At 38.9% G+C, this 14,791-nt stretch overlaps 1 protein-coding gene across 1 annotated transcript; it reads right to left on the bottom strand.

Moving 5' to 3' along the window:
* Positions 1-610: 610 nt before the first annotated feature.
* On the bottom strand, positions 611-9,223 carry LOC146697879 (sterile alpha motif domain-containing protein 3-like). The gene is made up of 10 exons (XM_085472798.1): positions 9,103-9,223; positions 7,998-8,082; positions 5,213-5,327; positions 4,690-4,878; positions 4,518-4,605; positions 3,460-3,621; positions 3,139-3,348; positions 2,506-2,671; positions 1,459-1,538; positions 611-1,306 (listed from the first exon to the last, which is right to left on the bottom strand). Exons 2-10 carry the CDS (start codon positions 8,077-8,079, stop codon positions 1,004-1,006), a joined length of 1,395 nt encoding a protein of 464 aa, XP_085328924.1. The 5' UTR covers positions 8,080-8,082; positions 9,103-9,223; the 3' UTR covers positions 611-1,003.
* Between the last annotated feature and the right edge of the window lie 5,568 nt (positions 9,224-14,791).

Here is a 14,791-nt window from a genome sequence, read left to right as displayed (position 1 = left end):
GCCTGGTTTACACTCAATGTCATTTACCCTTACCTGAATACTGTATATTGTATATTGTATAGCTTTCTTGTTAATTTGTATTGTATTTATTTAAATTTTTACTTTTTAATTATTTAATTTTATGTGCATTTTTTAATCACTCTCTTATATTTAAATGTTCATTGCTATTTCATCTAGGGTTTGAGAGTAACGAAATTTCTATTCTCTGTATGTCCTGTACACTCAGAAAAATAAAGGTGCCAACTGGAATTAAAAGTGGTTCTTTAGACTGATGCCATAGAAGAACCTTTTTTGGTGCCACAAAGAACCTTTCAAACAAAAGTTCTTTGAAGAACCATTTCTTTCAGTGGTTCATTGAAGAACCTTCAAAGGTGCCCCAAAGAACCATCAAGAAATGGTTCTTTGGGGCACCTTTAAAGGTTCTTCAATGAACCACTGAAAGAAATGGTTCTTCAAAGAACCATTTTTAAAAAGATCCTTCAAATGGTTCTTTAAAAGAACCATTTTAAAGAACCTTTTTTGAGTGGTTCTTTAAAGAACCATTTTAAATCTTTCAAAATAAAATGTATCATAAATTGAATTTGAGTAGGGTAAAATAAATACAAGCACATAGACATATATTAATGGTTTATTGGCACTTTGTATTACAGAAAAAGACATTTTAATGCTAAGCACAACACCACTACTAATAATAGCATATAAGTCATTTAAACAGTAATAATTAAATATCTTTACTATAAATACATATAAATATTATACTATAGATAAAACAACAATTTTTACATTAGAAATAGCAATACTTTCATAACAGACAATTAAACAACACATTTTCATCAGCATGTTTGCATTTTCAGTAAAACTATTTCAAGAACAATCTTTTTATTTAAATTATCAATGAACTGCAGCCTTAAGTTATGTAAGTTAAGTTTAATGTGAGACTCATGGTCCTTTGTTAGTCCACACTGGGATAATTTCAGTCTCTCACCTGCACTATGCTGGCAATCTATGAGATATTTAATGCATTTGCCACTCTTTGCACAGCTACTGGTACAGGTGTAGTCAGAGTTCCCAAGTTGAGAACAAATGCCTCCAAAAAGCAAAATGTCTTTTTTAGTTCACTTGGATAGGCAACATTGTAGACATGGTACAGGGAGAAGACAATACCCATCGCCAATGAAATGTCCATTTCCCCACTGTCCAGAATCATTTTTTGTCCATCCATCTGGACATTGACCTCAGTTGAATCACTCAAGGGCTTGCCGTCACTGCTGCTGAGTACGATTGTAGGTATCGGGCTGTGTGGATCCTGAAACAGAAATTAAATTCTTGAAATGAGGAGTATAGTTTAAATAAGTATAAACGACAGCTGTCCCAATGAAAGTATAAAACTCCTGTAAAATACTGGATTTGTTCAAGACCCCCCCCCCTCTCACCATACCAAAAAATATATAAATTTACCTTATTTATGACGAAGAGATGAGAGGCATTTTCTTTGAAAATAGATGGCAGGAGAAGAACAGCTGTGTTTACCATCTGACCTGAAAAATAAAGAGAAATATGTAAGTATTTTCTGGCCAATTTTGTTAATACAAAGGTGTAAAGGCCATATGAGTGCCTTTATCAGGAGTTGAATGTCTTGCAGAACATAAGCATTAGTGCAGTAAATGTATACCTAATTAACTTTTCAGTGTAATTCAGTGTAAATGTTAAGCATTTATACAAAACCCCCAGAATGTTGTTCAGTTCTGTAAGTTGCTAGCTTTAAATAATTTGAGTCCTAAAGAACTTGCAAAGCAAGTCTAGCTGCCACTGAACATTTTTTGGGATAAACATTGTGTGAATGACTGAAAATCTTCATAGAGTATTTCCTTGACTTATTCGAATAATGGTGTAATTAATCGTTTTTTTGATGAAATCCACACCTACTCTCCTTCAAAGAACTGGTGGAACTGTATAGTAACGACTCTACATATGTAACGATGCTACATATAGCATCGAGGGTATATCAGTTAAATCTTAAAGTACATCATTGCAGAGACGAGACAGGAGAAATGTCAGTCTGTGGATATTGTAAAGCAGCGGTCTCCAACCTTTTTTGCGCCACGGACCGGTTTATGCCTGACAATATTTTCATGGACTGGCCTTTAAGGTGTCGCGGATAAATACAACAAAATAAAACTAGTACCGGTACCGAAAAAAAGAAAATTTATTCATAACACACGTGAAAAGACCCAGGAAAACCGAGTAAACGATAAAAACGATAACGAAATAACGCTGAAAACTGATAAAAACCCTGAAAAACTATACATTTCACACCTGAGCCTCAACTCTCGCGGCCCGGTACCAAACGACTCACGGACCGGTACCAGTCCGAGGCCCGGGGGTTGGGGACCGCTGTTGTAAGGGACACTGTGTTTACTAATGTGCTGTATGTGAAACCTTAAAAAGTGGTATCTGAGATAGGAGTTAAAAATGTTTTTGCTCATTATTGCCAAGTGCCCTCACCTTTTCTTTCAGTGTCTGTCTGGCTCTCATCAACAGATTTTAAGCAGAGGCTTTTAAGGTTGCTGTTTGGGGCTATTGACACAAGCTTCGCTGCCAACTTACTGAATCCTCGGATTACTTTTTTGTCCACATCAGTTTTAAGTAACATGGAAGCCTCTTCAAGAAGCTAAAATAAAGGATAAACATATACATATTAGCTTTGTACCATAATATATACCATTATATAGCAAACCAGAACAATCATTATTTCACACATCAATTATCATTAGAGAAGAAATTATAATTTTGCATTTGTTTACTTTAATTCTCAAGTACACATTGCTGTGCAAAAGGGATGTTTAGACTATTCTTCCCAAAAAACTATCATTGGCATCAGATTAGTCCAAAATTATCCTGTAGCATGAAAATAAAACCAAAGAGAAAGACATAGTCAATGTGGCAATTTCTGTTAGTGTTCTGTTAGTGTACTTTTATTACTCATGAAATCTGCTGAGTCAGTCACTTTGCCTGTCCTGTAGGTACATGATTATTAGAAGTCTGTATAAATGTGCAGCACATCAGTACATATTCGTGTTTTTGCTGTGCACTATTGTTATTGTTGTTTTTTGCTGCAGTTTTTGATAAAACACTCACCACAACAGGGATAGTGAGACATGGGAATTCTCGTAGAACCTCTTCAGTAGTATGCTGAAGAATGTAGTGTGTTCTGTACTTCTGTATTTTCCTGAGGTGCGTTTGAATGACATCCACATTTGGCCTAGTTTTTTGGCACTCTTGCTTAATCACTGATACATGTTGGTCGGTGCTCCTTTCATCCTCCCCATCGTCAAGAGGATTGATATCCTGGTTATTAAAAAGTTTAGCAAATATTGAGAGAAAAAACAAACAAACAATACTTTTAACTTTTATGTACAATTTAAAATGGCAAACAAACATTGAGCATATTTAACTTGCCTTGGTTTTTTTCAAAAGGATACAGGGCTGGATATCTGATGATCTTTTTCTTCCTGAATTTGGAACTGAGTATTTCTGTCTCATTTTTTCAATTTCCTCTACGTCTACTAGTGGTCTTCTTTCCTTTTTAAACTTGTTCCTGAGAGACTCATGCAGAGCATCCTACAAATGATAAAAATGTAACTAATTATTCATAAATAGGTGCAACTAGGTCCTCCCTTTATGCAAGACATTTACCAGAAAACTTTGAGTGACATAAAGCTGGTAGGTTTGCTGTAATCATGTCATAACCTAATTAGTTCCTATTTACAGATCTCTTCTTTAACTCTTAGGAGTTGATCGAACACATGATATAAAGGTTTGGAGCACTTTAGATTGGCTAAATACACTATAAAAGGTAGATAAAGTATTAATGGCAATATGTCCTACAAGCATACTCGTCATGATCTTTCAGTCTATATGTTAATACCTCTACCTTTTAATAATAATGTATACTTTATTGATCCCCACAGGGAAATTTCTCTCTTTGCATTTAACCCATTCACTCAGTGAAGCAGTGGGCAGCCACTAATCAGGCGCCTGGGGAGCAGTGTGTAGGGACGGTACCTTGCTCAAGGGTACCTCAGGGTAGCCGTTCAGTTGATTCAAACCCCCGACCTTCCGATCATGGGATAACCACACTACCTACTGAGCTATCCCTGCCCTATTTTCAAATTTAATTTTTTAAATACAAAAACTACACTATCCTGATACAAAGGCAAACAGAGCTAATATAATGCTGAATTTCACACCATTCACTTGAGAATTCACAGAGAAATGAAACAATTAATTTAAAAGAGCAATTGATATTTTATTTATTGTTTGACCATACTGCACGACATCTGCCTCAAAAATCACAATACTAATACTTGTATTGTAGTGGCCACAAGGGAACAGATAACCTCTGAATATGTAGCAATGAAAATGTTAGCATGTTACACTCATTAGCCAATAATTGGGCAATTCAAAGACAATTTTTTGGACAATTGTATCAATGTTTGCTTTTCAGGAATACTTACATATCCAGAGCCATAACTCTCCTTCAAAAAAGGAAAACTCAGAAGGACAGTCCTCAGAAGGTCTACATACTGCACATGAGAGGGATACCTGCAAATTTTGAATGATGAACTTAAATTCTGATGTACATACTGTATTTTAAATGGATCAAATCTTAATTATATATAGACTTACATTGTCTCATTACTCAAGTGGTCAAACAGTGCTTGAATAAGCATGTTTTTGAGTCTGTTCTTGGTGGGTGACTTTAGTGCTGCATCTTTATTGGTCAACGCAGTGAGCACAGCTGGAGGAAACTGCACTTTGCAGTTAAACATAGGTTGGAGTGCTGACACAGTATGCTTTTCTTTGTGTTGCCTTCCACTGCAAGAAGAAGTAAGAAGTATGTTTAGAGTTTGTTACAAGACATGAATATACGTGTCCTTGTGTCCTGCATCAGGAATATCCGCATATTTAAAACGTACAATAACAGCTGCTGAACTACAGAAACAGAATCATAACAGAGAGTAAGAGTGGCTGTGACATTTCAATTTGAAAGTAAATGGGTGTGTGATGCACATCAACGCTGGAGAAACAGAACAGGGCTTGCGTCAACCCCTTGCCCCCCACCCTCCAACACCATAAACCTAGGGGAGGGGAAACACTGGATTGTATGAATGTACAATTCAGTGAATCAACCAGTCAACTTAAGACTCACTCTTTCAGCTTCTCTACAGCAGACAAAAATTTCACTTGGTCTTTCACTTTTGGAAAAAGACGCTCACTCATTCTTTCAGTCATCTGCAGAAGTGTCGATCCATCGATTTCATTGTCTGTGGCACAGAAAAACAATAAGACACGATCAAAACAGAAATGAGCATGTCGAAGATAAAGAATAAAAATATTATAAAACATTACTAAAAAAACAGCTATGAGTTCATTAGTGACTATAGATGATGACAGACCTGTGGAATAGCCAAAAAGTGGTTAAAATCATTTTAACAGTGGTTGACAACTCCTAACTAAAAAGTCATGGTTTAGGATGTATCTTACCTAACTTTGGTATGGACTGCCTTAAAAGGTCGGTGGATCAGTGTAATGAAGTCTTGACCATCACATCTGTATGCGTCCAAAGCATGAAAGTCTACCTCATCCCCAGGCTTGAATATCAACAGATCATCAGTCTCTCTGATGTGGTATGATTGAAGGTGTCTTATAAACTCCAGTGTTGTGAAAAGTCTTCCAACAAGAAACCAGTTGGCCCTGATATACACAATCAGGACTATTTTCACAAACAGTGGAATTTGCTCTGCATGCACAAGTTCCAAAATGAAGAAATCTCCAACTGCATATTTTACAGAGTTTAAAATGATGCATTTACTTGTCCAGAGTTTCTCATCCACAGTAACGGCTGTCTCCAAGTTTTGCAAACAAATCTGCAAGTTCACTGGAAGTTCTTGAAGTGATAAGTTATTAACTGCTGCTTGTGTATGATCGCTCCTGATGATCCGTTCAGGCTGCCACTCCCAGCATTGACGAAGCTGATTCCTCTTTGCCAAAGTCTGACAAATATTAATATAGTTATTGGTGATTCTTGCTACTGTCTTGAAATATTGATGTCTGGCTTCAAACCTCATGCACCAATGAGAGCGGAGTGACCCATAATCAAGGATGAGCTGAGGATAATGTAGCAGAAAATGCAGCTTGGGTGTAAACACACCAGGAAACAGATTGATGAAATCTGTCAAAAAGTAAGTGATCAGTTCATGTAGATTACTAATCCAGTCAGTGCTGATGGTTGGAGCAAGAATAATCTCTCCTATTTCTCGAACCAAAAGATAAAGCTGCCAAAACTTGTTACCCTTTTCAATCCTGGAGCCTATGACGAAAGGCAGAGTCCTAAATAATGTCCATTTCTCAACAGCAGTTCCAGAGATATTTCCATCCAGTGCTACCTTCTCAGATATTAGAGCAGGTTTGGAGGTGCAGTCATTCTGTCCAAAACTAAAAGTCCTTATGCTGTCATTCACCTCTTGGATAGTAACGGTTTTGTCCTCGTGCAAGGCTTTTACAACAGACTTCAAAACAAGAGGAATGACCCCCTCAAGAAAATCATGCATTACATCAGGTGGGAATGCATTTGTGGTATCAAAATATGACAGCTTGTTGAAGGCACATGGGCCAGTTACACCATACACTGACCTACAGTGGGGGTCATCTTCAACACATTGCAGATGGTATGCATGAACAGTCTTTGTTCTAAGAACACAATCTCCCTCACTAATGATCCTAGACAGGTCCTTGTAATGACACATACAAAACCTGCATATTCTACCATTACTGAATGAGCAGCTAAAACCTGCAAGTGTGTGAGAGGTTAGGTTGTCTGCAGATATTGTGGCCAGACCACCTTTGATGCAGTACTGTCTGTCTTCAAATTTTAATCGTAATCCACGTTCTTGCAAAACCTGTAGGTCACAAATTAATGGTTCTAATATTTTCTCAAATCCATATGTTTTCACCAATCTATGTTTGACAAGTATCAACAGATGAATATGTCTTAAAACAGATCTGTCTTTTGGTGGAATATTTCCCAAAGTAAAATAAAATGCAGACACTTTATGTAGACGTTTCTTTGATCCTAATGGATTAGCAACTTCAAATTCATCACTGTACAACTGAATTCTCAAATGTGGGTTGTCTGTGTTAAAAAAATCACTTTCTTTGTAAATTTTCCCATCACTAAAATCTGTTAAGGTTTCAGGAGCACGGGATTCTGGCCTAAAAATTTGTCTTAAAATGTTAGGATCATTACATATTAATTCTAAGACTTTTAGAAGTGGCATATACTGAAAAGTGTCCTGTTTCCCAGTAAAAGGATCTATCCCCAGGATACATTCAACAGGTTCAATCAGGTTTAATTTCTCAACACAGTATCTGTCTAGTTGATATGTGTTGCTGACTGCACTGAAGCAATGTTCTACCAAACTATTGTCATCAATATAATGAAAACTTGATATATCAAAATTAAGAGTCTGCAAACATTTAGAAAATATCTCCCTATAGTTTTCAATAAAATACTTGAAAAGTGACTCTACTTCAATAAGAACAAATGTTTGAACTTTTCTATTTACAATACTTTTCTCTTGAAGATTCAAGGAAAACAATGCCAGTTGTTTTCTCACAGTCTCTGTAAAGTTCTCTACAAGTTCACTCAGAGTTCGTTCAGATGATTGGGGAAATTCAACAGTTTCCTGGATGACAGGGTCACAGTCTGGGGCAGACTCTAATCCTTGTTTCTGATATTTATGTTTCTTCCTTGTGTGATTTTTCAAAGATTTCACAGACAAAAACTTTCTGGGACAGTCTTCTAGTCTGCAGACAATGAAGAATCCACATTCACTTTCATGGTATATCTGTTGATGTTTCAGCAGTTTTTCATATGTTGGTTTTCTTGTGGAGCACTGTGGACACTGATATGGCACATCCATAGAAATGCTCACCTACAAAGACCTGTTGATAATCTGCCAATTCATTTTCCCCAAGCCAAAGAGATACTTCTCCAACAGTCCACTGCTGAGCCATGATCTGTTAAAACAAAACAAAATGCCATTACATTGTTTTATTCTGTGACATCAAAAACTTATTTATTTTTTATTCATTCATTTTCCAAGCCGCTTTATCATCATAAGGATCGGAGGGGTGCTGGAGCCTATCCCAGCTGTTTTTTTTAGGCGGGGTAGACCCTGGACAGGTTGCCAGTCCATGGCAGGGTTGTCATTCAGATATGTATGTTTGGATTGTGGGTGGAAACCCACACAGAAACAGGGAGAACATGCAAACTCCACACAAAAAGGCACCCGGTTGACCCCGGGAATTGAACAGAGTCTTTCTAGCTGTGAAGCAGCAGCGCTAACCACTATACCACCGTTTATTCTAACTTTTAAGCCTTCTTCAGATAAATATTGATTATTTTATGCTTTCGATTATCTGGTCTTGTTAGTATAATGACCTCTTTTTTGCCTAATATATGATGTTGGATAAATGAAATGTACATAAAAAAAATTTAACTATAATAAAAACGGACATTATCTTGGTAACATCAAATGACTGGAGCATAATTTGTCAACTACTCTGAAAATAAGTTATACAGTAACAGTCAAAGACAACTTCTCATGTGTCACATTTCTGTTTATTCAAAACACTTATGCATTGCTGTATTTTATACAGCTACTCCACAATTCAAAGTACAGGCTACTGAATTTCTGAGTTTCTAGACCAGACACAGAGCTCACACAACAGGCTTCAGGCGCCATTTTGGTGACTTTAACCATATTATTAATTTTAATATCTGTCTAGCTGACATTAGTTTATGTACGCAGCACGCAATATAGCCACATATTTTACAGGCCAAATTAATTGGGAGCACCTTCACTTAATTGTAACAGTGGTTTTGTTAGGAAAACAGTTCTTTATACCAGATACTAAACTGCGTTAACGTCAAAGGCTAACGTATCTAACCATTACTGTTAGCACAACATTAACAGCAAGCTACAATGACGAGTAACAAAAACAAAACAATAAAAAGGTTTTATGAAAATGTTTTACCTTTTCCAACAGTCCAGGAATCCAGAATCCTTTAAAGACCAGCAGGTACTGAAGACTGTTATCCACTGGCAACGTCCGAGAGAAAGTTTTCTTTCCGTTAGAAAGTTCAAGGCTCGCGCGATCTGTGTGCGCATGCGCATCCCTACAGTTGCCCCCCCCTTTGGTTGTACTACGTGTTCTAACGTCTCTCTCTCTCCCTGTCATTTATTTGGCTTGGCACATATAATAATAAATTGCGCAGTGATAAACAAGTACTCAGATCACATGTGCAATTATTATTTACTTATATTATTTTATAATTTGACTTTACATACTGCTGGGTGGTTTGTAAAGTTCACAGTAACTAGTATTATCATTATGATATATATATATATATATATATATATATATATATATATATACATATATATATATATATATAGAGAGAGAGAGAGAGAGAGAGAGCGAGAGAGAGAGAGAGCAAGAGAGCAAGAGAGAGAGAGAGAGAGAGAGAGATCTGATATAGATCAGTATCTGAATCTGTCTAATATCCCCCGAATGGATTGTTAATTTATAAATTCACCATATTCATAAACGGCTTAATAATAAATTCTATATTCTGTTACCACATTATTTGTGATCAGTGGGTTTGCAGGGTGGGTGCTGCGGGTCTTCAGGCTTTGGCACCCACCCCTGCCATCAGAATATTTTTAAGCAAGTGTTTCTAACTTTAATTTGAATATTCAGTATCCCACCATCTGCCCCCCCGCACACAAACAAAACACACAGTATAATTTAAACCCTCATTAAAGTGAATATTATTTATGCCATTTTACACCAACAAACTCAGATAGCTAAGGATGAAGAACCTTTTGTTCTTTAAAGAACCATTTGTAATAGCTGAAGAACCATCCACAAAATAAAAAGGTTCTTTGACGTATGATGGTTCTTTAAAGAACCATGAAGACATCTGAAGAACCATTTAAGAACCATAATTTTTCTGAGTGTACATGTGGCAGAATTGACAAATAAAGTTGACTTTGACTTGAAAAAAAAAAAAAAATTCTGCACAGGATTAATTTCTGTCACTTTATCCTGCATTCTCTTTTAAAGTCCTACATTTTTCCCAGTCAGCTTTGGACAACCATCTGTTGTTACACCTGCCAGTTTGTCCCATTTCAGTCCTAATTTGTCCAAACATGCATTTACCTCTGTGAATAAGTCATTGCCGGTGGTTGTCCCTTTCATTGACTTCATGACTGCCAGCTCCTCCGTCACTTGAAAGTCTGCAGTTATTTCACGTAAGACGATGAGAAGCTGGGCGGCATCACGCACATCGCAGCTGTCATCCAAAGCCAGAGAAAAACATTCAAAGTCTGCAGCTCTGTTCCTCAGCTGAAGCTCCAAGCACCCAGTGATGTCCTCAACCCGCCTCGTCAGGAGAGTGAGACGTTCTCAAACGCGTCCTTTTTCTCCAGGCATATCAGTGCAATCAAGTCCAACAAACTCTCTGTAGAAAATGCCTTACTTTTCCTTGCAATTTTGTGAGAAATTAGATAACTTGTTCGAACGGCTGCTTCTCTAGTGGTGTGAAGTTTGGTAAAAAGTCCTTGTCGGGTTTGCAGTTTTGCTAGCAAGCATCAGACACCATTGTGCACTCTTTTTCAGACTGATTTCTGTATTCATCCTCATGTTTGGTTGTGTAGTGGCGATTCAAATTGTAGTCTTTTAAAACAGCGACCTGTGTACCACAGATCAAGCACACAGCTTTACCTTTAACTTCTGTGAACAAGTACTTGGCAGCCCATGTCTTGTTAAAAAAACATTTGTTATCAACTTTTCTTTTCTTGGCGTGTGCTGACATGTTGAGTGTAACATTATTTATTGCTGTTCACCTTTACTCAAAGCTCGCACCTGCACTACAGATATTTCAATAATCTATCTAGTTGTAATTTATTATTGGACTCACGCAGGCCAGAAAGGGACGCACAAAGGGCTGGATGTTGTCATGAAACGCTGTGTGGCAGGCAGCAGATGAGGACTCAAAGTGCAGGACTCAGACTCAGGGGATGAACTCAAAATCACAGCTTTATTTGCTGGTCACAGAAAAACGAGCATACAAAGTAAGCTAAGCTAGGAAACAATGAACTAAAACTCACAGGGAGATCCACACAGCATGAGGGACGACGCGGCACTGACTCAGAGAAACACAGGGTTTAAATACAATGGGAAGTAATGAGGGGAATGAGACACAGAAGGAGAGCACAGCTGGGAGAAATCAGAACTGACGAGACAAGGGAGCAAAGTAGGATACCCTCACATGAGACACAGACCTTCAAAGTAAAACAGGAATTAGCACAGATGCAAACTAGACTAGAGGAGACAGAGCAACTAAGAAACACAGAGGGCAGCTACCAAATACTCAGAACTAAACAGAATACAAGAAAACCAAGCTAAGACACTACACTAAAGAACAAGCTGGGACAACAAAGAGAACTAAGAACATAATACAGAAAACTCAGAGGCACAAGAAACTCAAAACACTGGGTCACTGACCCAGGACCGTGACAGATGTGGCCCGCGGGCCGTAGTATGCTCAGGTCTGATTTAAGAGGATCATCCTTTTTAGAGACTGTGGCCTCTTTAACCTCCTAGGACCTGGCGTCCACATATGTGGACATCACAATTTAGATTGTCTAGACCAACATACTAAATTTTGCTCTACAACAGCTTGATATCTGCTTACGAGGACATTATACTTTTCTATCAAAATTTAAAACGAATGTCCTCATATGTCGATCTCACTTTTCTCAAAAAGGAAATAAATAAAAAATCTGGTAATTCTTTGTTTTTACATTCATCAGGTCCCACTCAGCCCAAATAGCAAAGACAAATTAAAAATGCATGCCATGAAAGAGTTCGGGTCTTAGTAGGTTAAAGTACAGACTTCACTTCTCACAACTTGGACATCTTGGTCCTCCTTAGATGATTCTTCCTCAAGTGCAAATGCTCCCCCATCTCTTTATTATCCCTTTTTCTGCACTGGCAATGAAAGATTTTCCTGAGCTCATCTCAAATTGGCTTTGGCGTACAGCCCGTGTCAGCCCGTTGACCACCCGTGGAAGACCTTAAATGGTTGTGTACTGTTGTCCAATAAGGTAAATAGTAGCAACTAGTGATGTGCGGATAAAATACAATTTACAGGGTTTATTTATCGGATAAAATACGTTAAATGTCACTGTTATTATTGGCCGGCCCAGAAACAGCGGGGGTGTCCAAATTCAGAGGCTGCTTCCACCTGAGGACCCGGCCTTCGCGGTCTAAAGAAAGCCGGGTAATACGTCACGAGCTCCCTCGGTGGAGTGAAACTCTGCTGTCTGCTCCTTGCTATCTAAAATATAACCGGGCGCTGACGTAAACTCTGTTTAATCATTTTCTGTTTGACGTTTATTCAGCTGTGTAAAAACCCCGGAGGAACCCTCCCGAGGGATTAATAAAGTAAAATTTAATTTAATCTAATCTAATAACTTTAATCTCAGCCAAACCGATTTACTTACGAACAAATAAAACACTGAAAAAGCCAAACCATAACACTTTTACGTTATCAAAGTGAGTTATATATCATGTTTAACCCGAGTAGTGAAAGACCGCGGGGGTTTGAAAACGATGTGTCGGCTCAGATATTTTAAGTTTACACAGCTACATACTCACCTGAAAATATGTTAAAAGTTTTTTTGCGACCCAGAAAGAGAAATAAGAGTAATATTAAAACTAAGTCGCTGCCGTCATTGTTGGAGACTGGAATTGGCTGGGCCGCGCTATGAATTCTGCAATATGGTTTTTCAATTTTGTTGTCCGGGGGGAAAATGGGGAGAAATTCGGGAGAATGGTGGCTCCGGGAGATTTCCGGGAGGGGCACTGAAATTTGGGATTCTCCCGGAAAAATCGGGAGGGTTGGCATGTATGGTTGTGGCAACATCACTAACCTTGTCAAACACCTCAGAGTAAATCATATCACAGAATATGACGAGCGTATGTTGAGGCGAAATAAAGAGGAGGACAGGGACAGGTGCTGCTAGGGCGAGACAGACGTCTCTCACGGAGTCCTTTAGTGCTGCAGGCAGGCAAGCTGTTCAAATAGCGCTTCATTGTTTTTTCATTTCTATATGATGAACCCTACATTATTAAGTAATAAGAACAAGAAATTTGATGTCCTATAATTTGAGATACGATAAATAAAATAAGTTTTTGTACAAAGTATCGGTATCGGATCAGTATCGTCGATACCACCCTGAATATTACTTGGTATCGGATCGGAAAGAAAATTAGTGGTATCGCACATCTCTAGTAGCAACCTCAAAAGGTGCCAACCCTTGCTTCAGTTCTTCAAGCAGCGCCCACTGCTCTGGTCGAAGTCGTTTTCCCCTTGGAGTTAGCTCGATATCTGAAAGAGTGGCAGCGAGAGGCCAGTGCTGTTCAAGGAGTCTCTCTATCATTTAGAATGTACTATTCCATCTTGTTCTGACATTTTGGATCAGTGCCTTTTTCTTCACATTCATTTGCTCCTGTTTCATTTTTAGCCTTGTACTAGCCAGTTTGCTTCTCTTAAAGCACTCAAATAGCTGCCTACTAGCACCTAGTGCTCTGTCGATGATGGTTTCTTTGAGAGCAGTATTGACCATGAGCTGGAGTGTGTGTCCAGCACAGCGTATAGAGGTCCATTCATGTTTTTCTTCAAGCAGTCGCATTGCTGCCTAGTGGTGGGCGGATCGATCCAAATATTGATAGTATCGATCCCAAGACGGGATCGGTATCGGATCGATACTAGCCTGGTTAGATTGATTCTTTACTCTGAGTTCTGCTTGTTTGCTATGCTGTGCTTTCGGCAAAAACGAAACAGCCAGGCTGGACTCGCCGCTCCTGTGTCAGCGGAGAACAGGCACACTTTGCCCCCCCCTTATGTTTCGGTGTTGCGCTGACATGACACGTGACTTAGACACTTATTACTGTAATTGTCGGGCTATAAGCCGCTACTTTTTGCACAAGCTTTGAACCCTGCGGCTTTTAGTCAGCTGCGGCTTTTCTATGGATTGTCCATGATTTTTGTGATATCGTAAGACGATTTGTTTTGTTTGTTCCTCTGTTGTACGGCACTACGTTGCCTGGCGGAAGGGCATGTGATCAGACACACAGTATCGGGGTTCAAGAGTGGTATGTTGGTCACATGTCCGTCCGCCAGGCAACGTAGTGCCGTACAAGTAGCGCGAAAAACAAACTTCAAAGTAGCGCTACGCGTTCAGCGGGAGGCGTGGATGACGAGCAGCGATAAACTTGCGAAAAGCAAGTTATGCTCAACTCCACCGGTGGAATCTGACAGCGTGGAAAAGTGTGAAAACATCCACGATCACCAATGGATTTCGAAGGGCTGGACTGCTGCATGATGGAGAGGAGGACACCGCCACGGCCCTTCTGAGGGTGTTTGACTCTGACACTGCAGCTGACACTGCAGCTGCCAAGATGCCACTTGCCACCAGTTTGGCCATATTTCAGAGCTGCAACATCACTGGAGTGCCCAAAAGCACAAGGTGTGCAATACTCAGAGACATGGCCAAGGTAAGAAAGGCTGAAAGACGACCACCACTGAACAAGACACACAAGCTGAGACGTCAAGAGTGGGCCAAGAAATATCTCAAGACTGGTTTTTCTAAGG

Source organism: Copadichromis virginalis, linkage group LG11, assembly GCF_057382275.1.
Source record: "Copadichromis virginalis isolate Kocher_CV1m ecotype Utaka linkage group LG11, C_Virginalis_male_GT1.1, whole genome shotgun sequence".
NCBI classification, from domain to species: domain Eukaryota; kingdom Metazoa; phylum Chordata; class Actinopteri; order Cichliformes; family Cichlidae; genus Copadichromis; species Copadichromis virginalis.
This window is presented reverse-complemented; position numbering and strand designations above follow the sequence as displayed.